We start from the raw sequence: 24982 nt of genomic DNA, 5'->3' as shown, positions 1-24982 counted from the left end.
CTCCGGGTCGGATCTTCTACCTTCTCCCCAGAGACTTGTGAAACACTCAGACTCCTCGAGTCCACACTTTGATTCCAAACTGCTGCTCAGACCCTGCCCAGTCTCCTCTCGTGGCCGAGCCCCGCACGTCCGGGAAGCATCTGCAGACGGCTGTGCTCCTGCTCACACTGCTCTGTCTTCTCTTCCTTCCAGCTGTGGCATTCTTGGTGGCGTTCCATCAGAACAAGCAGCTGATTGGAGACAGGGGACTGCTGCCCTGCAGGGCATACCTGCAGAGCGTGCAGCGGCACTTCGGGGGGCGAGTCAGCTGGGATGCCCTGAGCTACGCCCCCACCGTCCTCTGGCTGCTGGACTGGTCTCACATGGATGCCAACCTGGACGCCCTGGCTCTCCTCGGGCTGGGCATCTCCTCGTTCATCCTGGTCTCCGGCTGCGCCAATATGGTCCTCATGGCTGCCCTCTGGGTCCTCTACATGTCTCTGGTCAACGTGGGACAGATCTGGTAAGAGGGTGGATGGGGCACCTGGGAGGCAGGCATGGTGACTCGGGGCCCCAGGGGCGTTATGCTGAGCCTAGCAAGGCCTCCTGGCAGCAGGAGCGAGTGAGCAAACTGTCTTCTTATATGAGTTCAGAAAAGACCACCTGTTTTCTTAGGCTGTGGGGGCACTGTTGATCGCATTCAGCCCAAACCCAGGAGCCTCCTGCTTCGGGAGTAACTTTGATTCTTTTGGGAGATCACAGCCGCACCTGAGACCATGTTGCCCGCCTCCTGTGCTGGGGGACTGTGCGATGGGGGGAGTTGAGTGTCCTGGGGATCAGGGACACTGAAGAGACACAGAGCCAGAGCTCAGGGACTACTGCTGTGTAAAACATGAGTGACTCGCAGGGACTGACCGGCCCAGTGCTGTCCTGCTCAGATGCATGGGAAGCCTGAGTTGTCCCTTCGGCCCCAGTCTTCTCGGTAGTGTCAGCTCACCCAGAGGCTGGGTTTCTGGTTCTGTTATCTGTGCTTGGCCGGGGCAGGAATCCTGAAGGGCTTCTTTGTTGTACTTAAGGCAGCGTGTGGCCCCCCGCCCCCCTCCCCACCTTCCCAGCCCCCACAAGGAAGAAAGGACTATCTCTGGAAACTTGGAGCGAGGTTGGGCGCTCCAGGAGTCCTTTCCTGCAGAGGAAGCCGCCTTGGCACTTGCCTCTGGCAGAAGGGATGGAAGATCGACTTCAAAGGGCCGCGAGCTGGTGCCTGAGGGAGGCAGAGGTGCGGAGGGACCCCTGTATCATGGCTGCTAAGGAGGAAAACTTTATCTTGGCCTGAGATGCGAAGACATCCAGGCTTTCCTGCCCGCAGCCCCGGTGTAGATGGATTTGATGTGGAGAAGTGCATTTGATGCTATGGTTTTTCGAGGTCTGGGCAGCAGCACAGTGCCATCCCCACTGCATGGCTGTGCAGAGGGGCCCTGTCCCCATGGGGACACCCCAAGGCCTTGCGGGAATGGTGGCTCCCCACTGCCGGTGGTCATCGGACATGACACGAGCCTTCTCTGCTCCCACCGACGGCGCTGGACCTGGCCTTCTGTGCCATGGTGACTCCTGTGTTCCTTAGCTTGGAGAGGAGGTGCCTCCACCCACTGGCTACGTGGCCAGGCTGCTTGCTTTAGCTCCTCTGGCCTTCCCATCCAGTGCTGCTTCTGTTCAGCTGTCTACAGGGGCACTCACAGGCTTAGCCTGAAAGAACCCACTTTGTTAGAAATTCCCGTCCACCTGCTTCCCGAGTAGAGAAGTGCTCCTCTGCACCGGCAGGAAGTGGGCAAGTTATGCAGATTCAACGCTGCCCCCTCTCGCCCCCCTGCCCCCCCCCACCACCAGCCAAGGGAGAGCAGATAAAATATTTATCCCCGATGCCCTCCTACAAAGTGAAACATCGCTGGGAACCTGGTTCAGTGTTCCAGTCACCTGGCGCAAAGGCCTCTGGGTGACTCGAGGCCAAGGGCTGCATACACAGAAGCGGGGGTGGGGGCTCCCCCTCCTCAGTTCTCTGCCTTCCTTCCCGTGGCGATGAGTGGTCAGTGAGCTGTGGGCCACCTTCGGTGGTGGTGGCAGTGTTGTCTCCAGCAGACAGTTGGAGGTGAGGTGCTAACACAAACCATTTGGGAGCAAAATCAGAATCTCTTAGAATAGGGTGCACCTGAGTTTCTTTAAAAACCAGAACAATAGACCATCCCCCAAACTCGTTCTGCGAACGGCCACCTCTTCTAACATAAGTTCCAGCTGTTAAAAATATAGTAAAAGCTGTAAAAGTCTAATGAATACCTTTTATCTTTTCACGTAATTAGATGTAACTACCTATATTTAAAAATCTTGTATCAGGCAGCCTTGAGATTTAAAATTCAGAATAGGCGCAGATACGAGAAGGCATTTCCTAATGCCCCCGGCAGGGGCCCGTCATGGAATCCACAGAGGGATGCTGCTCTCGTGACCAGGCTGTGGGCGGGGCCTTGGGTCGGCCAGCTGCCCTGTCAGCTCCTAGGCTCCTCCAGCTGGTTCTGAGGGACACCGGTAGCGTCCACTCCGTGAGGTTCGGACAGTCAGCCCCTTCCTCTCTGCTCACCAATGTCACTTATTGGGAGAACTTACTTCTTCCATCAGGCAGCGTATGACTGGCTGTTGTAAAGAGTTTACTGTGGAAACTCAGGCTCCTGCTCAGCAGAGAGCTCAAGGCGTTTCCTGTCTTCCTCCTCCAAGCAGTGTTCCCTGTGGGAAGCCCGCCTCTCTCAGGCTGGATGGATGAGTACCCCAACTCTGTGAGGAAGGGCCCCTGGCCTCACTGCGTGCCTGGTTGCCAGGCTGATGGGGTCTGTGTCCTACCTTCTCTGGGGGAAGGTGCCTGGTGTAGGAAACAGGCACTTGGGGGCCCCTTGGACCTGCCCTCCCCTTACTGGGGGCTTGCAAAGCTCAGACTCCCTGTCCTTTCATGTGTCAATACTTCATCGAACAAATGTTTGTCTTAAAGCAATCTCTATTTACATACCACAAAGTGTAGCTATTTAACTTGTGCAAGAATAGCCACCATCTGCCTCTAAAACGTTTCCTCAGCTTGCGTCCCCACTCACACTTGGCACTGCTCTCCGTGTCCTGTCTGTGCCTCACACGGCTGGGGACACCTGTGGCCTCCGCGTCCGGCTGCCACCACCAAACAGGCATGTGGCTTATCCATGGTGCAGCCAAGGCCAGTGCCTGGTCCTCTCACTCCTGGGCACTCGCTGAGCCTGGCAGTCGTGCCCTTTATCCTGGGGTCTGTGTGCTGGCGTCGTGTTGACTGGAGGAGAGGATTCATGGTGTGAGGAGTGTCCTGGGTCCACTCACGTTACATCGTGGGGCTCCCTCCCGTGACGTGGGGTTCACACACGTGTGTGCTCCCCAGGGCCCCAACTCCCTCAGGGAAGGCATGTCTGACACGTCCTTCCCTTAGGGCTGCTTTTCTGATAATCTGTGCTCAGCGTAACGGGGTGTCATTTGAAATGAATGATTCTGGGGTAGGACATTTTCATGGTGCTTGAAGGAAATCCCTGCAGTGAAACCAAGCGCAGGTGACCTTTGAACGGGGATCAGAATTGCATGAGCCCCATCTACACAGGCTTCTCACCAAACCTCTAAGAAAAACCACTCCACTGCAGAAGCAACAGCCCGCCTGGCGCCAGGTTGTTCAGGGGTGAAGAGCTTTACATGTACTTTTCCAAACATACTTACTCATCCCCTGCTGTGGGCATAGCCCTGCAGCGCGACTGTGTGGTGGGGCCAGTAAGAAACTCCTGTCAGTGACGGTTACCTGGGGACCTAAGGTGTGCCCCAGGTTCAGTAAACAAGGGCAGGTCTCCCTTCAGCTCACCTGCACTCAGATGCCCAGGGCAGGTGCGCCTCACCGAGCCCTCCACTCAGACACTTGAGTGCAGATTTTCCTCAGGTTCACCTCCACTCAGACCTCTGAAGGCTGCTCTCCCCCTAGCTTCCGCTCCGCTCTGCCACCTGAGGGCCCTTCTTCCTTGTGGGCCAGTAATGTGACCTCTGACCTCTGTAACCTGTGCCCGTTCTGTTTGGAGACAGTGGGTCAGTCTTTCTTTTGCAGGTAAAGCGATGCAGTAATTAGAAGCTGTTTGGTGACAGCTCTTCTTTTCTTGTCTTTCAGGTACTCCTTTGGTAAGTGGCGGTCACATAATCCGGGTGTCGGCTGCGCACGCTGGTGGGTCTCATCTCCCACGGCTACACCGGCTGCCTCGGGCCTGTGTCCTCACCCGTGGTCTCTGCCAGATGAGGCCAGATGCCGCCTCGTGCCTCCACCCATCACGCCTCCCATGCTGGCTGTGGGCACCCAGCGGGCATCCAGGACGTCGGCACTAGTGTTCCTGCTAGTGACTGGAGGGCCACAGTGCCCTACAGGCCGGCCCTCACTCCCCAGCGTGCATGGAGACACCCCAGAAGGCGCAGGATTCCTGGGGCCCCACGGGCTTGGGTCTTCTTGGATTTCTGCCGGGAGACTGCAGGTCCCGCCGTGCTCTGTGGGTAGCACCACCCCACGGCCCCCCGAGTTGGCAGAAATGCAGGGCTTGGGGAGTGCGGCCAGTCTGGACCCCAATCCTCTGAGCTTGGGAGCAGAAGCAGGGCCTCCCTGTGGCCCTGAGGCCTGCACTGGGTGGGCGGGGGCGGGGTGCGGCGACCTCCCACACTGGGTGGTGGTGGGGGCAACCTCCTGTGCTGGTCTCACCTCGGCATCCAGGACCACCCCCATCATGCTCTCTGTCTGGCCTCTGTCGGAGGTCAGTGTCTTCAGCTTCACTCCTCAAAGGTCACTCCCTCACCAGCAGAGCAGGGCCACCTGCGATGAGCAGGACAGGTGACCTGGAGCTTGTGGCCTCGAGCAGGGACTGCAGATGGGCTCCGTGGACTGTCTCACAGCCATTACTGGGACAAAGTAGCACCCAGCATCTCTCTTCAGTTCTGTGTGGGTTCCCTTTGGGTTCTGTCCAGGGGGCTCCCAAAGGAAGAATGGCTGTGGGGTGGGGCCGACGCTGGACAGAGGCCCTGGGTGAGGATGGAGGGGGCGGGGGTGTCGGCGTGGAGACTTGGGTGGGGTCTCCGTGAGTGTGAGTGCTTCTTGAAGGCTGGCGTGGGCATAGGGTCCTCTGAGGGAAGCCTGTCCTCCTTGGCTCTGAGGATCCAGGAGGAGCTGGGTGTTGGGGGGAGCCAGAGGAGGAGCCATAGATTCTTCTGTGTGCTCAGGCCAGTCCTGCTGACCCCAGGCCTGCACACGCATGTCCAGGGGACACAAGGCTGCCCAGCCAGAGTGGACTGCCAGGGGCTGCCCACAGAGTTGAAACAACAGACGTGCTCTCCCATGGGCGTCACACCCTTACCCACAGCAGGATCCCGAGCACAAGGGGATGAAGGACCAGGGCCACAGGGGAAAAAACTACAATGTCTGGAATAAAAGCTCACGGGTAGGGCTGTATACAGGGGGCGGGGTCAGGAATAAATGGAGGAGGAGCCACCAGGCCAGGGACCTGGACTGAGGAGCAGAGCCCAGCCTTGGGAGGGGAGAACAGGGAGCCCCAAAGGGCCTTGCACCTCGGGGGACAGGTGCAGGGGGCCAGGGGGCACTATTTGTGGAGGCGCAGTCCAGGGGCAGGGGTAGCAGGAGGGGAACCATCCATGCCCAGGACACAAAACCTGTGTTTCCTCCTCCTGCTCTAAAACACAGGACAGGGGCTTTCTTGGTGGGCCAGGGGTAAAGAATCCGCTTCCCAATGCATGGGACATGGGTTTGATTCCTGGTTGGGAAACTAAGATCCCACATGCCTTGGGGTAATGAAGCCCATGCAACTGGAAGGACTGATGCTGAACCTGAAGCTCCAATCCTTTGGCCACTTGACGTGGCTGACTCACTGGAAAAGGCCCTGATGCTGGAGAGACTGGAGGCAGGAGAAGGGGATGACAGAGGATGAGATGGTTGGATGGCATCACTGACTCAGTGGACATGAGTCTGAGCAAACTCCAAGGGATGGTGATGAACAGGGAGGCCTGGTGTGCTGCAGTCCATGGGGTCACAAAGAGTCAGACACGACTAAGCGACTGAACTGAACTGACTGCAACTAGAGTCCGTGTGCTGCACCAAAGGTCCTGCGTGCTGCAGCTAAGCCCTGACACAGCCAGATAAATAAACAGATTTAAAAAATAAAGTACAGGAAGGTTTAAAGTGAAAGTAGCCACGTGTCTTGCAAGGAGGATGCCTGTGACAGGCAGGGTGGGGGCAGGACCCTCCTCTGTGGAGCGACTTGGTGTGAACTGCAGGTAGGTTTGAGAAGTTAATGGTGGACATTGTATCCCTACGAAAGTGTATTTGCAGCCAGAGCACCAGTACTCAGCGCCCATCCAGGGGATCTACAAAGGCAGGATGGAGAAGCAGGGACAAGACTGAAGTTTACAGGGAGCAGGAAGTCAAGTGTAAACTAACTGGCGGTGCAGCAGCCGTGCTGAGACACTGGGCAGCCTGCGGTCCTCAGGGTGGCGGCGCAGGCCACAGCCCTCGGAGGGGGCGCTTTTCTGGGTGATTATTTTTACCACAGTAGCTGCTGTTTCTCTACACACGGTGTTTGACACCATGAAAGATACTGGAGATGCACAGCCAACAGAAATGGGCCTGCTGCAGAGTGGACACACCTGAGGAAAACACTAACAACCCTGAAGATGTGGGCCTGAAAGACAGTCACAGCCTGAAAGTGGGAGTCATGTTGTATTAGGCAGAAGTTTTTAGGACTTAGGCCCAGGAGGCAGCATCTCTAATAACCCTGAGAGAACTCCTCCAAGGGGGCCAAGGCAGTAGCCAGGTTATGTAGAAGTTTTGCAACAAAGGGCCGGTAGTATAGCTGAGAAGAGGAGAGAAGCTAAAGGCAAAGGAGAAAAGGAAAGATATACCCATCTGAATGCAGAGTTCCAAAGACGAGCAAGGAAAGATAAGGAAGCCTTCCTTAGTGATCAATGCAAAGAAATAGAGGAAAACAATAGAATAGGAAAGACTAGAGATCTCTTCAAGAAAATTAGAGATACCAAGGGAACATTTCATGCAAAGATGGATTCAATAAAGGACAGAAATGGTATGGACCTAACAGAAGCAGAAGATATTAAGAAGTGACAAGAATACACAGAAGAACTGTACAAAAAAGACCTTAGTGACCCAGATAACCACGATGGTGTGATCACTCACCTAGAGCCAGACATCCTGAAATGCAAAGTCAAGTGGGCCTTAGGAAGCATCACTACAAACAAAGCTAGTGGAGGTGATAGAATTCCAGTTGAGCTATTTCAAATCCTGAAAGATGATGTTGTGAAAGTGCTGCACTCAATATGCCAGCAAATTTGGAAAACTCAGCAGTGGCTACAGGACTGGAAAAGGTCAGTTTTCATTCCAGTCCCAAAGAAGGGCAATGCCAAAGAATGTTCAAACTACTGCACAATTGCACTCATCTTACCTGCTAGCAAAGTAACGTTCAAAATTCTCCAACCCAGGCTTCAACAGTATGTGAATCAAGAACTTCCAGACATTCAAGCTGGATTTAGAAAAGACAGAGGAACCAGAGATCAAGTTGCCAACATCTGTTGGATCATAGAAAAAGCAAGAGAGTTCCAGAAAAACATCTATTTCTGCTTTATTGATTACACCAAAGCCTTTGACTGTGTGGATCACCAAAAACAGTGGAAAATCCTTCAAGAGATGGGAATACCAGACCACCTTACCTGCCTCCTGAGAAATCTGTATGCAAGTCAAGAAGCAACAGTTAGAACTGGACATAAACAACGGATTCGTTCCAAGTAGGAAAAGGAGTACGTCAAGGCTGTATATTGTCACCTTGCTTATTTAACTTATATGCAGAGTACATCATGAGAAATGCTGGGCTGGATGAAGCACAAGCTGGAATCAAGATTGCCAATTGAAATATCAATAACCTCAGATACACAGATGATACCACCCTTATGGCAGAAAGTGAAGAGGAACTAAACAGCCTCTTGATGAAAGTGAAAGAGGACAGTGAAAAAGTTGGCTTAAAACTCAGCATTCAAAAAATGAAGATCATGCCATCCAGTCCCATCACTTCATGGCAAATAGATGGGGAAACAGTGGCTGACTTTATTTGGGGGGGCTTCAGAATCACTGCAGATGGTGACTACAGCCATAAAATTAAAGACGCTTGCTCCTTGGAAGAAAAGCTGTGACCAACCTAGACAGCATATTCAAAAGCAGAGACATTACTTTGCTAACAAAGGTCCATCTAGTCAAAGGTATCGTTTGTCCAATAGTCATGTATGGATGTGAGAATTGGACCATAAAGAAAACTGAGCACCAAAGAATCGATGCTTTTGAACTGTGGTGTTGGAGAAGACTCTTGGAGAGTCCCTTGGACTGCAAGATCAAACCAGTCCATCTTAGAGGAGATCAGTCCTGAAGGACTGATGCTGAAGCTGAAACTCCAATACTTTGGGCACCTGATGCAAAGAACTGATTCCTTAGAAAAGACCCTGATGCTGGAAAAGATTGAAAGTGGGAGGAGAAGGGGACGACAGAGGATGAGATGGTTGGATGGCATCACCAACTCAATGGACGTGAGTTTGAGTAAGCTCCAGGAGTTGGTGATGGACAGGAAGGCCTGGCGTGCTGCAGTCCATGGGGTCACAAAGAGTCAGACACAATTAAGCGACTGAACTGAACTGAGTCTGAATGTCAAAAGATTATTGTAAATTAAAGAAAACCAGATATGCCGAGTTCAGCGCTTCTCTGTGTGTGGGAAGACACATGAGTCTGCACTCAATCATTCCTTGATGGGCACCTCAGCTCTTGGCGCCAGTGTCCCGAGTTTCCACATCCTGAGTATCCTCGGGGCTCACCAGCTCATGTTGAAGGGGTGCAATCGGTGAGGACTGTGACAGCCTTTGTTTACTGATCTGGCAGGAAATACTCCATTTCTCAGTTTCCTCCTCTTGATCTGGAATTCGACCAATATTTGGGAGACATTACATGACCAAGTTTTGTCCCATGATACTGGAGGCTCGTCCTGAGTCAGGTGAAAGTTCCTGTTGATATGCTGCTCCAGTTGCTAATTTCCGGATTAGGCCCTGTTGATAATTAAAGATTCTCTGGATCCTCCATCTTATTACTTACCACTATGATCCAGGAAATGTTTTCCCTTGTTGCTCCTTCCCGTGCCTGGGAATCACACTATCACAATTTTTTTACATGAGTCCTAAATGTGATCTGTTTCCCCAAGCTGTTTAGCCGTCCTCAGTTTTGTTGGCATCCAGGCTACACAGTGGGTGCCATAAGAGACAAGATCCAAGTAATGCCACCAGCACCACTGACAGAGTCACCGTGCAGCAGGGAAACACGGAGCACAAACAATTTGGAGACGAAATGATGATTTGTGTAACTAGTTAAAATCCAGTTGCGAAAAAAAAAAAAAAAAATCCAGTTGCGATAAACCATGAAGTCCACAGGAGAGCCAGCTGGAAAGCGAATTCTGGCAGGATCAAGTAGAGAAAGATAAAATGTTTTCATCTTTGTTTACAAAGGCATATTTTATCAACTTGTAGTAGGTCACAGCATAAGAGAACAGGCTTTACTGGAGAACAAAGGTTTAAGCTGGTGTGTTTTCCACGTCGGAGCCGATGGGGGTGACCCACGTGAGTTGTGCCATGTGTTGTGCATGTGAGCTCAGAGCATAGCGGATCCTCCAGGCAGCATCTCAAGTGGTGAATCGCAGTGTTTAAAATAAACACAAGGGGGCTGGGCAGGAGGCCACAGGGGGCCGGGTAAGAGTCTGGCGGGGAGCCTGGGCTGCGGACAGGCTGAGTTGGGTCACCTGCCGCTGGGTCTCTGGTGCAGAGCAGCGCCCGCCCTCACTCCTGCCTGTTAGGTCTGCCCCCAGGCTGCCGCATGTTTATGTGGCCTGGATGCTCGACCCCCGTTCCCTGTCACAGCGGCACTTCCCGCCAGCCGTTGCAAATTAAAGGCTCCCTGTGACCCTTACCTCTCTTAAATTCATGCTTTAAAAACAGCTTAATGAGGGCTTTACTGGCCCAATTGGGAGTTTGTATTAAAACCCGTCAGTGCTGGAGTGGAGCCTGCCTGCAGGAAGCGATTAGCCAGTCTCGAGTTCAGAGCTGCTGTGGCCACAGCAAGGCCACCAAAGCGTTTCCAGACCCTTGCCAGCCAGCTCAAGCTTTGCTTGGCCCTCACATCAGCCCCATGTCCCAGAAAGCAGTTTCTTGTGATTAAATTCCCGTGATCAGAGGCAATTGAGGACACCCTGCCATGAGCTCGCTCTTCGAGGGAGCCCTGCCTCCGGTGTCCCAGCCCTCTGACCTCCCAGAGATGTGGGTGCTGCTGGGCTGTGTGGTTCTGGCCTCGTGTCTGGTCGTGTCCTTGGAAAGGACTGAGAGCCTGGGTCAGGTGACTCGGGGCCGCCATGGACCCAGAGGAGCTGGTGGTTCCCAGAGGGAGGCAGGAGGCACCACTGTGTCCTCACCGTGCGTGGCCGGGAAAGGGCCCTCCTCCCTGGGGTCCCAGTACTGCCTGCCCCTCTGGCCTGAGCCTCCTCAGGCTGCTCTGGGCCTTGCTCTCTCCTCTCTGTCCCCTCCCGGCCACGGGGAGCACAGTGCAGGAGACCCGCTGCCAGGGGAGGGGCTGGGGTGGGAGAACCAAAGGCTCCACCCCATGTTCAGCACCTGCCTGACCTCCATCCTCACCTGGAGCCCGCTCAGCTCTGCGCACAAGCGTGGACACAGCTTGTTGGCGTCCCCGCACTTTCTCTTTTCTCACTTGGCAGAATCTGGTGACTGTCAGTGGAACCAAGAAGAAAATATATTTTGAAGACTTTTTTCTTGTTCACATAATTATTGAGGCTTTAGTTCTGAATTTCTCCCATTACATCTGGTTACCTGTTTGTTTCTGAAACAGAAGCAGAATTCTAGAATATTGAAGAAACCCTGAATTTGAGGGCTTTTGTCTGGAATCTTCTAAATTGCCTCGTACTTTTATTCAGTCGCGTAGATGTTGAGCCAGTGTTTCCTTTCCAGTCCACAGTATAGCTGATGATGAGCGTCGCGATTGGCAGAAGGCTCCTGGCTGCCAGTGCCCAGGCCGTCGAGGCGGGCTCATGGGCACCCGGTTCCTAGAGGCCTGTGCCTGGTCTTGCAGCCCCAGTCTGCTTGCTGACCAGCCGCCCTCCCCCTGCCCCCAAGCCCAGCCCCACGCGACTCTCCTGCAACGACCAGAGCCTGTGTGGCCCCTCCGCCCTCCAGTAGCCATGTGGCTCCTTTCAAAGAACTGGTTTTATTTATCAGATTTTTAAAAATGTGTTCTGGCTCATTAAATTTCACTTTTTATAGGTCGCTTCCTCTTGGGAGGAAGGAATTTAGTATTTTCTAAGGTCTTGAGTTGATTAACTCATTATTTGTCCATTCTTCTTACCTGAAATGAAAGCGTGGAGACAGGTGGTCACCCCCCTGTGACTGGTCCTGGGCCCCTGTGGGCTGAGGCCCGGTGTCCCCGACAAGGGGCAGACACGCAGTTTCATAACCTTCAGGTGTTGCTGCCTCTTTAGCCCAGGTGCTGTTTAAAGAGGGTCAGAAACTCCAAACGCTTAAGGCTTCGTAGGTTGGTCAGTTTCTGATTTTATTACACTGCAACCAGAGAGTATGGCCTGAAGATCGTTCTTTTCATTATTTTTTAAGTTAGGTGTGTGAGGGGAAATTCAAGACGTATTACACAACCTGTAATACAAACAGCTCACCATGGTTTCCCTGCGCTCACCCCATCCTGTTCTCGGGGTGACTCCATCTCCCCAAGCAGTTCTGCCTTTTGGGTTTCTGTGGGGTTTATCCAGTATGGTTTCCATCGGGTTTATCCGGTATTGTTTCCCTCGGGTTTATCCGGTCGTGTTTCCTTCCGGTTTATCCAGTCGTGTTTCTGTCAGGTTTATCTGGTTGTGTTTGTCGGGTTTCCGTCGGGTTTATCCAGGCATGTTTCTGTCGGGTTTATCCGGTTGTGTTTCCGTCGTGTTTATCAGGTTGTGTTTCCGTCGGGTTTCCATCGGGTTTATCCGGTTGTGTTTTCTGTCGGGTTTATCCATTCTTGTTTCCGTCGGGTTTATCCGGTCGTGTTTCCGTCAGGTTTCCGTCGGGTTTACCCGGTCATATTTCCGTCGGGTTTCTGTCGGGTTTACCCGGTCGTGTTTCCGTCGGGTGCTTCTGCTGCGTCGCCTCTGGACGTCATCCATGCACTTCCCATTGCTCTTCTCCCACCTCCCTAACACTCTTCCTCCATCTCAGGTCAGCCGTCACAAGTGTCGTTAAGTTAGTATTTGGTCTTTACACTGCAACCATGTAAATATTGTTGAGTGTTAAGCTGATAGTGAAGTATAAATTTTCTCTAATAACTTTTTTTGGCTGGATCCACACAGCTTGTGGGGTCTCATTTCCCCAACTGGGGATTGAACTTGGGCAGTGAAAGCCCAGAATCCTAATCACTGGATGGCCAGGGCACTCCCTTGCTGCCTCTTCCTTTGCTTTTTCATCTCTGATCACGCTTCACTCAGCAGCTTTTCCACACTGGCCAGCACAGCGGCTCGGCCCCTCCCGACACTGTTTATTTCTCACTGATGCAACACAGGAGAGCCTGTCAGCGCCCCTCAGCCCACAGAGGCTTCTGCTTGTGCACTGTCACCATTTGGAGCGCGGACTTCCAAGGCCTTGGATTGGGGTTGTGGGCAGCTGGACGCTCTGTCCGAGCAGACACCACTGATGACTCGCTGCCCTGTTCATCCCAGGGCCCTTGTGGGCTGGGGGTAGGAGCCTCACTGTGCTGGGGTGAGGCCAGAGGCGCAGCATGTCCCCATCGCCTCCTCCCGGGGGTGTCTGGGAGTGCACCCTCAGGGTTGTTTTTAAGAAGCCCTTTCTTTGATCACATTTGCACAGAACAGCTAAAAGCAGCTGGCGAGATGGCCCTTGTCCTTGTTTCCTCAGCACTGATCGTCACCTGTCTGAGGCGAGGCCAACAGGCAGGCTTCATTCCCATCACCCCAGTGCTGCTCCCGTGTCAGGGACATGCCTGTGTCCTGAGCCTGGAAGGCTCTGAGGAGCGAGCGAAGGCCTTGGTCTCAGTGAGCCCATTGCAGCCCGCAGAGAAGGCCCTGGTCTCTGAGCCCACCGCGGCCTGAGTCCGGAGTGTGTCCCTGGAGCATCTGGCTCCACGCCCCCGTTGTTGGGCGTGGGAGGAACACAGCGTCGGCAAGCCTGCCCTCTGCCAGCGCAGGGAGAGACATTGTTAGTTCGGCCTGGGTTGGCAGTTGTGCACCAGTTCCTTCTGTGAAAGCTTTGATATTTTGAAACAGCGATTTTAAACGAGGAAGCCGTGCTTTGCCGCTGTCACAATAGCAGCTCTTGTCTGGGTGGACCCACTGAACGGAGACCAGCACCAGCACAGTTTCCTCCCGTGAGCAGCTCCCAGCGTGTCCAGCAGGCCTGGTGGCCATGTCCTCCACTTACCGGGGAGGGGCCACCTCCTTAACCCAGGATTCTGCACTCATCATGGGATGCTGGCTTGTCTCCGGTTCATGTCCAGTTGATATGGTTTTCCATTTGGCTTCAGCCTCAACGCCTGTCTTTTGAGCATTCAGAAGACAGACTGGATTCAGGGGTGAAACCTGCGTGGTGTCCATGGACCCAGGTGGGCCTCAGCAGGGACTGCTCTCCCCTCTGGCCTGCACCCCCATTACCTCTGACGTAGGTCTTTGGTGGGTGCCAAAACCCTCCCCACAGCGCGTCAGCCTGGTTCCCGCTGGAGCACGTCTCCGCTCCGAGCCTGCAGGGGGCGTGGAGCTCCGGTCCTCTGACTGGTCACGGGCAGCAGCGGGCAGCCCCCTAGACAGGAGCCTCAGTGGGGCTCCAGGCACCTGGTTTAGAAGCCGGGCTGGTGGTGTGCTTGCGCGTCATGTCGAGAACCCTGAGTCCTCGTGTCCTGAGTGTCTGTGGAGCAGCTGCGCGTGCCGTGAGGTGTCCGGAACTCAGGGGCCTCCTCGAGCTCTGCACAAAGGCCGGGTCTTGGGCTGGACCCAGGTGGAGCACTGGGTGGAACCCCTGCAGGCAGAGCCCCTGAGCAGCAGCCCAGTCGGCAGTGGGATGGGCCACAGCCCCAGCCATGCATTGTTGGGGGGCGGCTGAGGCAAAGCCCCCAAGTCTACCCTCCAGGCAGCTTATCCTGATGAAAAGTGTCAACACGGCCTCAAAAAGATCTGATGTGGCTTCCCAGTCTGTTCAGAGTCCCTGGAGCCCTCCGCCCAGCCCCTCCATGGACATCTTACTGAGCCAGCCCTGGACACTGCGGCTGGACTGGAGACTAAACTGGGCTTGTCTGCTGTTTTCTCAGGAGTGGGCAGGCTGGTGGCTGCCCCTTTGGAGCACGTTGTGCACCTCCGGTGGCCTGCCCCCCAGCTCCTGCAGCAGGACCAGAAGGTGGGGGAGGGTGCCCCACTTTGGGGGAGTCAGAGGCTCAGGTGGGGAGCTGGTTACATACACGCTACTTCTGCTCTCGTTACTCCAAGATAAGGTTCACTCAGCACAGTGCTGTTCAGCATGCAAGGCCATGTTTTTGCCATGTTAAGCAGTGTGTCCTCTATTCCATCTTGCCTCTAGAAGCTGTTTTGAAATCCATGACCAAGGAGTTAACCAGATTTACCTCTGGGTGAGCAGGTCACTTCCTGCTTCTTTCTGGTTCTGAGTTATCTTCGCTAAACGTTTTTGCTTTCTGTTAAGGATGAATATGTTAGTTTTAGTAAGTTAGCTTTCATAAGTGAAATTAAAGGTGAGTGGACGTGAGCTGGGCCAGGGTTATCCACAAGAGCTTCTAAAAGCCCTGTTGGTGGTTGTCCAGGCTGAAGGAGTGTCTCCACCTCACAGGAGGGGCTTCATGCCCTGGAACGAGTCTCAGAGTCTCAGCAAGGAGGCGAAGTTTGGAGAGCAGGCTAGGTTCAGGCCCCACCTGGGCTTGGGGCGGGGCCCAGCATCCTGGGATTTAGGAGGGTAAAGGTCTTCAGGGCTGGAGGGTAGCAGGGTGTCCAGCCACCAAGTAGGACCCGTCTTTGGCCAATCCCAAGGTTGGCCTGCTCCTGGGACCGCTGCCTGGCAGGAGGTGCTACCCAGGGATGCCTGGATCCCACAGATGGGCCATCCTCCCTGGGGACAGCCCTTACAAGAGAGCCCTCTGGGGTGGAGTCGAGCAGGCAGGATGGGGCTGGGACGATCTCAAGGTCTGAGCTTCCAGACACCCTGCAGCAGGCGCAGAGAGCCCCTCACCTGCTGCCTCCTCCTCCGTGCCCGAGGCCAGGGCTGGGGGCAGGGATCACAGGGACCCCGCCAGGCACTTGGCGCTGCTTCGGCGCCCGGTAAACTCAGTGCTCTTTTGCCTACGCCTATGCCGTCTGTCGGAGAAGGCAATGGCACCCCACTCCAGTACTCTTGCCTGGAAAATCCTATGGACGGAGGAGCCTGGTAGGCTGCAGTCCATGGGGTCGCTAAAAGTCGGATATGATAGAGCAACTTGACTTTCACTTTTCACTTTCATGCATTGGAGAAGGAAATGGCAACCCACTCCAGTGTTCTTGCCTGGAGAATCCCAGGGACGGGGGAGCCTGGTGGGCTGCTGTCTACGGGGTCGCACAGAGTCGGACACGACTGAAGTGGCTTAGCAGCAGCAGCATGCCGTGTGTGCTGTGTCTCGGGTTCTGTCCTTTTTGATGGTGAGGAATCTCCTTTCATCTAAGGAAGAGCTGTTTGAGCTCCTTTAAGAGCAGCAGCGGGACCCAGGGATGGAAGCATGGAAGCTGGGCCATGGCCTGCAGGCAGCCCTCCAGCCACAGGCCTCCCGTGCCCTCCGTGCAGGCCCTCCTTCCTGTGCTCCAAGAGTGTGTGTGTGGCTTTGTCCGGAGGCTTGTGTGGTGGTCTGTTGTTGATACGTCCATGCATCTCAGGCCTTAACTTGGTGAAAAGCACCGTCCAGAATGGAGGGAGCGGGTCTCTCCGTGGTCCATTACACAAGACAGTGAGTTAAGGGTCGGGCTTACACCATAAACACTGTCGTGCGTTCCCTCCCGCCCCCACCACTCTGCCACTTGGTTCAGGACCCGCAATCGGGACAGCCAACACCGTGAACGTTTGGCTCATCTTCAGTAAATGGGAAGCTCTCTTCCTCTCGTTCCCTTCTGAGAGTGCCAGAACCCGCCTTGCTGTCATAGCGCCCGTGGCGGCCTCCGCTGGAAAAGATCGGGGTGTGTGAGCGGCAGCAGCTGCTCTGGTTTGGGAGCCGGCGGCCCTGGGTGGTGCCCTCTGTCTCACGGGCACCCTGAACTGGAACAGAGAACGCGGCGTGCCCCGGGTCCTGCCCTCCTTCCTGCGAGCCCCCGCACGGCTGCGCTCTGCGTGGGGGGCTGTGGCGTCGCACACTCAGGGCAGGCTCTGCTCACGCCTCACTCCCGCCTCTGGCGGCACCTGCACTGCCCGAGTGGAAACCCAGTCAGAGGCGCCCGTCAGCCCACGTCCGCCTCCTCACCGAAACCATCGCTCTGAAAAACACGTCTCTTGCTTTGTTCTGGAAGAAGTTTTGTTTAGAGTTACACCTGAATACTTTGTTCAGACTCAGCACCACAGCCCTAGGATGGTGACTTGCAGCTGTCCCGTGAAGCGGACAATGCAGATCCGCGCCGACCTCCTCCAGCAGCGTCTCAGGGCGTCGGCCCCGCATGTCCAGAGGGCCTGGCCTGCCCAGGCCGGAAGCAGGTCAGAACTCGCCCTCGTGTCCGGTGGCCCCAGTGTAGCACCGCCCCCCTCTCCCAAGGAGTCTGACACGGCTCTCTGAGACGAGCTCCAGCTAATTTCCATGCACAGGAAACAAAAGACAAAGAAACAGTAAGGCACCGTGCCCTCCAGCCTGATATATGTTAAATGTTTGGAATATATTAATCCTGAGAAATCTCTGTTGCCAAGTCTCATTTCCGGTGACAGGAAGCATTCCTGTATTTACCCCAAGCCGGCAAAGCCAGCCAAGGTCATTACTGTGGATCTTGTTTTGGGCTGGCTGGTGACACCTGCATGGACCAGAGCAGCAGGGGACACCTGGGGCTCTGAAGTCTGGTTGCCACAGCAACCGAGTATTAACCAGCACCATGACCAAGTGCAGCGAGAGGAGGGTCACCGCGCAGGTCACACAGGTCACTTCCTGTTCCCTGCAGCGCCCAAGGATGTCCGTGAAACACAGACTGGAAATTTGCTAAATGCTTCCTAACTGGGAGCATGCAATTTAAAATTATTTTATTTAAAGCGTGAAGCCTTTAACCAGTTCTTTCAAATTCACCATCCAATCTCTGGCTGAAATCTTCACAGATGTGAGAAGTGACCAGGAGGCTCCTATCCCAGGAGACCTGCCCAGCTCACCCTGGCTCCAGAGGATTCCTGGGCAGATGGGGTCCTGGGGGTGGGGGGACAGTGGACTGGAGGCCAGGCCCAGCTTGGGGCAGTGGAAGGAGAGGGAGTGAACAGGAGCGGCGGCACATCTGGGCAGGCAGTGTTACTACCTCTGGGGCCTGACTGTGGCCTAGGCTCCCCGAGGACAGGGCATCTTTGCCGGCAGTTCCAATAGCTGGAGGGGTCAGTGGACCTAGGCAAGGCCCCACACAACGCGGGGCCTCTGGGAGGGGTATGAGGTAGACGTGAGGGGCTCCTGCCCTCACTGGACAGGCTCGCGGCCGCCTGGTGCCCCATCCAGGCGGGAACAGACAGACACGCGTGTCCCCATGACATGCGGCGGCTGGCAGCTATTTGTAAACACTAGTGGGAGACTTTCCCTCAGGTTCTGGGTGGCCTCCCGCATGCTTTTCACCTGGTCTCATTTTGTATTTTGTCTCAACCGAGAAGGGAGGCGTGTTAGCCGCGTGTTGGGCAGGGAGTGCTGAATGGACGGCGGTGTTGGCAGGGGTCCTGTCTAGGTGAAGGGCGGGTGGACGCTCAGTGCCTGGCCAGCCGCCATGCGACCCACCCCCCTGGCCAGACACCGCACAGCAAAGCTGCCCTTCGCTCTGGAACTGTGCTCTTCAGGGGGGGCCACCTGCTCCATCCCCTCCGTCTCCTGGCTGACCTGCGACCCCGGCCCCCTCCCTCCATCCCCTCGAAGGAGGTGTGGCCGCAGGACAGAGGAGCATCCCCAGGACGTGTCCCAGGTATGAAACGGCCCTTCCTTGGCATCAGCGGCAGTGGACGGCTGCTCTACCTGGAGACCTGCAGCCCCGCGTCCCGGGGAGGTGCCTTCGCCATCTCCTGCTCCTGACCGTGAGGCTGATGGGCTTCCTGCTCACCCCACGGAGGGCGCTGTCATCTGAAGGACCCTCATCTGCCGCACTTAACTCCTCTCCTAAGTAACTGTCACAGTTCCGAGGCGGCTGTGAGGCTTCAGCTGCTCTCGGAGCCCTGGGGCAGCCGTGGCCACTGAAACCTGCTTTAGGTCACCTTTCTTCCCTGTGTGTGCTGCCCGTAACCCTGGGTGACTGACCACAGCACCTGGGAGCCCCCTCTGAGCCCCCGACGGTCAGCAAGCATCTCTCACAGGAGCAGCCTGGCCCCACCCACGTCTGTCCTCCAGCGCGATGCCCACCCAGCGGTGGCCGTGTGCTCTGCGATGCAGGCCACCCGGGGGCGGATTTTCTGATCCTTGGTCCTCAACATAAGAGCGTCTCCACTCTTCACAGACCTGGAGGACAGGGCTGAACACCGGCACCACGTCCAGGAGCAGCTCTTCGGGGAGCACGTGCCCCAGGTGTGGGGAGTGAGGTCGGCCAAGAGGCTGAGGGCCACGTTCAACCCACCGTGGGCCTCCCTTGGCTGCAGGCAGCCCCAGCAGGCATGGGCCAGGAGAGGGGCGCTCAGAGCTGCGGTCTGCCCACCCACAGCCAATCTGGCCAACAGGTGCTCGCAGCTTGCAGGGCAGGGAGTGTGTCTGCACTCAAAGCTGGAGACCACTGTCAGCGGCCGGCCTGAGCCCTGGTCAGGATGGGGCGGGATGACACCACGTGTCCCTGTTGGGCTGTCCCCTGAGACGGTGGGTAAGTGGTTCCTCGGGAAAGGGGGACCATGGAGCTGCCCACACTCTCCTCTCACACGTGCAGGGTAGGGTGCCAACCCTCAAGCTTGCAAGGACACCTCCCACACATGCTGGGCCAGCCTGGGCCGCGTCCGGGAAGCCAGCCCAGAGCCACAGCGGTAGGAGTGTGAGCTGCGGGCGGTGTGGTCAGGTAGGTTCCTGGCCGCTTGCTCACCACAACCCCAAAGCCCCTGGCGGGAGGTCCCCTGCTGCAGGCGGAAACTTCCAGCCCCGCGACAGGCCTGCGCTCAGCGAGGGGCGAGGGTGCGCATCTGGAGGAGGGCTGTCCCGGGCTGCGGGGAACAATGGGACTCCTTGTGTGTGCCGCAGCTGCTGACCCGGCAGAGGAAGCAGAGCAGGTGGGTGCCGGCGAGCGCTGACGGCAGCAGGCCTCAGCCTGGAGGGCGAGACGGGGTGCCCACGCCCCGCAGGGCGAGGCAGGTTCCGGGAGCGGGGAGCAGGCGGGAGGGCAGGTGACACGTGCATCCCTGGGGGGCAGCAGGCCCGTCACCTGCTTCCCGGCACTTAGCAGCTCTCTGGGCGCCGCCGTTCGCACGTCGCTTTGATGGGTGTCACTCAAGCAGCACATTAAAATTCTGTGTGTCGCGTCTGTGCAAAGCGAGGTGACAGGGAAGGCAGGCCGGGCTCTGGGGACCCCCTCCGCCCACCCACGTGGGCTCTGCGAGCTGTGGAGGGCCTCCAGGGAGGCGGGAGGCGAGCCCCTCACAGGTGGGCACGCGCTTCTCTGGCCTTGCCCTCTCCGGGGTCTGCCTGCTTGCAGAGGCAGGTGGGGCCGAGCGGCCTGTGAGGACCCTTCTCAGAGTGAAATCCACCCAGAGCCACGTTACTGCTGCTCCACGTTCTGCTGCCATAAACCACAGGTTATAAAATGCCCCCATGGCACTGGAAAGCAGTCCAGACTTAATGATCACAACCTCTCAGGACAACACCAGAGACGCTGTCGAGAAAGGAAGAGTCCGCTTCTTCCTGTTGAGACAGGAAAGGGGTTTGAAGCGCATTGAGAAGCACAGGTCATCCGTGTCCACGAGGAGGACAAGACCTGGACGTGAAGTGGGTGGCTCCGGTGTGCGGACCCTCGAGGTTCTACACGAGGAAGGCCCTTCCTGCTGTCCTGGCTGCAGCACCCAGGGGGCCAGCGGGTCCCTCTTCCCTTGGCCAGTCACCCTGGGCTCCGCTTTCCTCTCCTGATCACAGAGCCCCCTTGGGGCTCCAGGGCCAACCTTGCCAGCTCCCTCCTAAGAGCATGCCTCCCCGGCACCATCCAGGCTGCTTCTGGAATCACCTCCAGATGGCGTGGGGTGCATGCTGCTGTCCCCAGAGCTTGCAGCCCAGAAGGCTCTGCCGAGGCAGGTGGGGCCGCCCCCCAACGCCCGCACTGCCGCTTCCAGGTGCTGCTTTGCAGCAAACTCGCCCACTTCATTCCAAGAGGAGAACTGAGTTTCAGAAATCCACAAAGCGAATGAGAGTCAATGGGATTTCTGCCTCCATATTTTACTAGGAAAAATTTCAAGCTGCCAAGTTTCAAACAGTTGTGCAGGGAAAACCCACAAACCCACCAGCTCCACCTGCCCTGGCTGGTGCTTTACTCATTGGCGTCACCATATCTGTGCGTTTCTCCTCTGAACACTCAGTGTGTCTCGGAGCAGCGCAGACACCCGGCCCTGAAGGCTGGGGTTCAGAATTCATTCAGGCTTGTCTGGGTTTTGAGGAAGATGTTCACAGACACTGAGCACTCGGGCATGCTGCCCACACCCGCGTCCCTCACACGGGCTCCTGGCGGGAAGAGCGAACATGCCCCCACCCAGTGGGACCGGGCTGAGCCACGCAGGGCCTGGACCTGCATCCCCCACCCCCAGCCGGCTCCCCCCTCCCCAGGGCAGCCCGGATCTCTGTCTGCTCTGCGCTCAGCACCTCACAGGGCTGTCCTGTCTGGGCTCTGCCGTGGGTGCTCCAGGAAGCTGCTGCTCACGCGCTCTCTGTTCCTCAGGATGGGAGTCCCAGCTCCTGGAGACGGGCTTCCTGGGGATCTTCCTGTGCCCTCTCTGGACGCTGTCTGCGCTGCCCAGGGGCACCCCCACGTCCCGGGTCGTCGTGTGGGGCTTCCGGTGGCTGATTTTCAGAATCATGCTTGGAGCGGTGAGTACAATCTTCACCCGTTAACGTCTGGGGGGGGACGTGCCCTCCTGCCACCTCCTTGAGGTCCACGGGCCTGTTTCTGAGCCTGTGACTCCCCTGAGGCCCGGGGGACAAACGACGCTCAGGGAGGCCCCCGTCAGCCCTGCCTCCAGCCTTCCTAGGGTGTGTGGAGTGTCCGACCCCGCCCCAAGGAGGCCTCCCGTCTCTCCTCCCGACCTGCCCGTGTGGCCGGTGTTGCTCCCGAAGGCCCCATGCTCAGCGTCCCCCTTCCTGCCGCACGCTCCTCGTGGCCCTTGGACCAGGCCCCTGCCCGCCACGCGGCCGGCAGAAGAGCACGTCTCGGTTTTAGCTACGGCTGCGAGCTTCCAGAAGCTTAAACTAGGAGTGAGGGGACTCACCAGGCAGGGGCCGCGCGGCTCTGTGGTCGGTGCCCCCCACCTCTGCCCTGTTCTGCTACAGTCACACTGTCCAGACGGGCTGGCGTCTGTCTGCTCTAAGCTGTTCCTCGTGGGCAACCATGCGCCTGCGGGGACCGGGGCCCGTGCGGCGGCGCGTCCCTGCCCCCTGGCCCTGCCGGCCCCCTCAGAGCCGCAGTTCTCCAGGCGTCAGCAGTTCTGCAGTGTGACTCGGCGGGCCTCCGTGCCCCTCCTCACCCGTGCTCCATTTCCTCGAGGGCATCTTCACGAGAGGGCCTCGTCCCTGCTGCACAGCGTCCTCCATGCCCTCCGTGTCCGCCGCCCTCATTCCTGACGGCCGCAGCCAGCGCCGGTCCTCCAGCAGGGCGGCGCTTCCCCAGGACGAGGCGCATACTCTCAGCTCCACACCGCCCCAGCCCCGACACCAGGTGCCGGGGATGAGCGCCGTGGGGGGGTCAGAGGGCTGGCGCGGGCTCCTGACCCAATCAGGTAGGAGCGGCTGCGGCACTGGGAAACCCGAGTCTGGTGGCTGTGTGTTCCAGGCCCCAGGGTGAGTGCGGTGCTTCTCATTAACATGCAACTGGAGAGTGGATGTGGCCCGCCGGTCCCTCTGATGAAACAGGAGACCAGGAGCCATCCTGACAGCTTCAAGTCTGTCGTAGCAGTTCCTTGCCCACCTAGGGCTTGACTCTGGCTTCTCTCTCAGCTGGCTTTAAAAAGCATGAGAACGTATGCAGTGTTTCAAAGGCCTGTGTCAGAATCTCCTATGATGGCAGCCTCGTGTGTGGCACTGAAGCCAAGGGCCGGGGTAGAGCCCAGCCAAGCGGGTGCAGAGCCAAGGGTGGCGGAGCCGTCAGGCCGCTGAGCACAGCTCACTGCTGAGCAGACTCCCACGACGCCTCAGAGGCGGTGAATCATAGCATGTTGTAAAGCACCTTTTATGGAGTTTTGATTGACGGTGAGCACCAGCTGGATAAAAGATTATCAGGTGCACTAAAAGTTTTAATTACTTGATTCTATCTGTACACTGGATATTATTTGCCGTCCTTCGTAGGAAAGCAGAGCAACAGGGCTGGCTTGATGCAAAGGAGGGGCAGCAGCGGGGGTCTGTCCGTGGGAGCTGGGCAGACCCGGTGCCTTATGCCCCGGGACCAGCCCGGCAGGTCGTCCCGGACGATCCCGGTCTCTGCCAGCATCTCGAGGATCCACCTCACACGGTGTGGTACAGCCTGAGGAGCCGTCACCCAGGGCATCCGTGGGAGGCTGCTGAGAGCCGGGCGGGGCTGAAGTAGCAGGGACGCGTGTGCGGGTCTCCGTGCCGTCTTTACAGCTCTCCTGAAGTCTGTTTTCTTCAGAATACAGCGTTAAAGAGGAGTAGCATGAGTGGCTTCATGCGCGCAGTGGGCACTGGGAGGGCCCAGGGGTGGGTATGCAGCACTGACACGAGAGGGCCAGCGTGGCCGAGCTGCCGGAGGAGCCAAGTCAGGAAACAGAGAGCGCCTCCACCGAAAACCCCAGAGCACTCCACTGAGGAGCTTGGTCAAATACTTAAGGAAGAATCGAAACAAACCCACCCACACTTGTCCAGAGAACACGAGAGGGAACCCTTCCCAGTGCACTCCTGAGGCCAGTGGACAATGTATTTCAGACAGGGAGGTTCCAGAGCAGTGTTCCTCAAGGGCACAACAGAAACTCTCAAGGAACGGTCAGCAGGTAATCCAGAATACATGGAGGGGTCAGGTCCACACGGGGTTCCCAGGATGCAAGGCTGGTGGGACGTGAATTCAGTTCAGTCGCTCAGTCGTGTCTGACTCTCTGCGACCCCATGGACTGCAGCATGCCAGGCCTCCCTGTCCATCACCAACTCCCAGACTCATGTCTGTCGAGTCAGTGATGCCATCCAACCATCTCATCCTCTGTCATCCCCTTCTCCTGCCTTCAATCTTGCCCAGCATCAGGGTCTTTTCAGATGAGTCAGTTTTTCACATCAGGTGGCCAAAGTATTGGAGTTTCAGCTTTAGCATCAATCCTTCCAATGAATATTCAGGACTGATTTCCTTTAGGATGGACTGGTTGGATCTCCTTGCAGTCCAAGGTAATTCACCACGTTGCCAGATGTAAGGAAGAAAGATCAGATGACATATTTGTCTTATACGATGTAGAAAATGCATTAGACAGTGTTAAACACTTATTCACAATTAAAAAAGTTCTTAGCAAACTGGAAATAGAAAGAAATGTCTTCAACCTGATAAAAGATAACATACAAACTGCCTACAGCTGACATCAGACTAAACGGTGAAAGACTGAATGTTTTTTCCTATAAGCTTGGGAACAGGGCAGTGCTGGCCACTCTCCTCATGGCTACTCGGCAGTGCGTTGAAGATCTTAGCTTGTCTTTAAAGAAAGAAAAAGCAGTGAAAGCCCTGAGGACTGGAAGGAGGAAGTGAAATCATCTGTGTTCATCCCACACATGGACGATCACAGGGGCTGCAGACTTAGGGAGTGAAGCTGACCCACTTGCAGGCTGTGGCCAGTGTTTCCACCTGCTAGCAACAACTGTCAGAAAACAAAGTTACAGATATACCCTAACAACCATACAGTACTTAGGAAGTACTCACAGAAGTGTGACACTTGGGCCCTGAAAACCCCCAGATGGTGCTTAGAGGAGCCCTGGGCAAGGAGGTCTTCCTTGTTCGTGGCCAGCAGTCAGTTGTCCCCATACTGGTCGATAGATTTCATGCAGCCCCAACATAATCCTAGAAGAGTTTTGTTTTTGTTTTTCAAAATTGGTGAACTGATTGTTTGGTGAGCACGGAAATGCCCAGGACCGAGTCTTGACTGGGAGTAAAGCAGTCGGCTTCATGCTGCCTATGGGTTCCGGACGCTCCAGGGACCGTGGCCCTCGAGGTGCCAGGGAGGTGCCGGCGAGGCTGCAGCGATGGGCGGGTCAGCGCGTGCAGACGGCGCCACACTGACATCAGGCGAGGCTGCAGCGACGGGCGGGTCAATGCGTGCAGACGGTGCCAGGGAGGCGCCGGCGAGGCTGCAGCGATGGGTGGGTCAGCGCGTGCAGACGGCGCCACGCTGACATCAGCGTCAGGTCACATTTGGACGAGGCAGCGAGTCAGGTTGGCTACGACAGACAGGAGCTTCCACAAGAGGTGCTGGGTGTCCATTGGGTGCACGA

The 24982-nt window shown here is 56.5% G+C and overlaps 1 protein-coding gene across 3 annotated transcripts in view; it reads left to right on the top strand.

Moving 5' to 3' along the window:
- LMF1 (lipase maturation factor 1) overlaps window positions 1–24982 on the top strand; it is a 51739-nt gene that overhangs the window by 5718 nt on the left and 21039 nt on the right. For 2 of the 3 annotated variants that reach the window (XM_040229925.1, XM_040229933.1), the window contains exons 2-4: window positions 193–502; window positions 4181–4191; window positions 21231–21379. In XM_040229925.1, coding sequence (XP_040085859.1) covers window positions 193–502; window positions 4181–4191; window positions 21231–21379 — 470 coding nt within the window. Of the gene's footprint in view, window positions 1–192; window positions 503–4180; window positions 4192–9506; window positions 9790–21230; window positions 21380–24982 lie in introns of those variants that run through there. The other variant, XM_040229944.1, reaches the window with a different exon arrangement.

Source organism: Oryx dammah, unplaced genomic scaffold (assembly GCF_014754425.2).
Source record: "Oryx dammah isolate SB20612 unplaced genomic scaffold, SCBI_Odam_1.1 HiC_scaffold_2, whole genome shotgun sequence".
NCBI classification, from domain to species: Eukaryota; Metazoa; Chordata; class Mammalia; order Artiodactyla; family Bovidae; genus Oryx; species Oryx dammah.
This window is presented reverse-complemented; position numbering and strand designations above follow the sequence as displayed.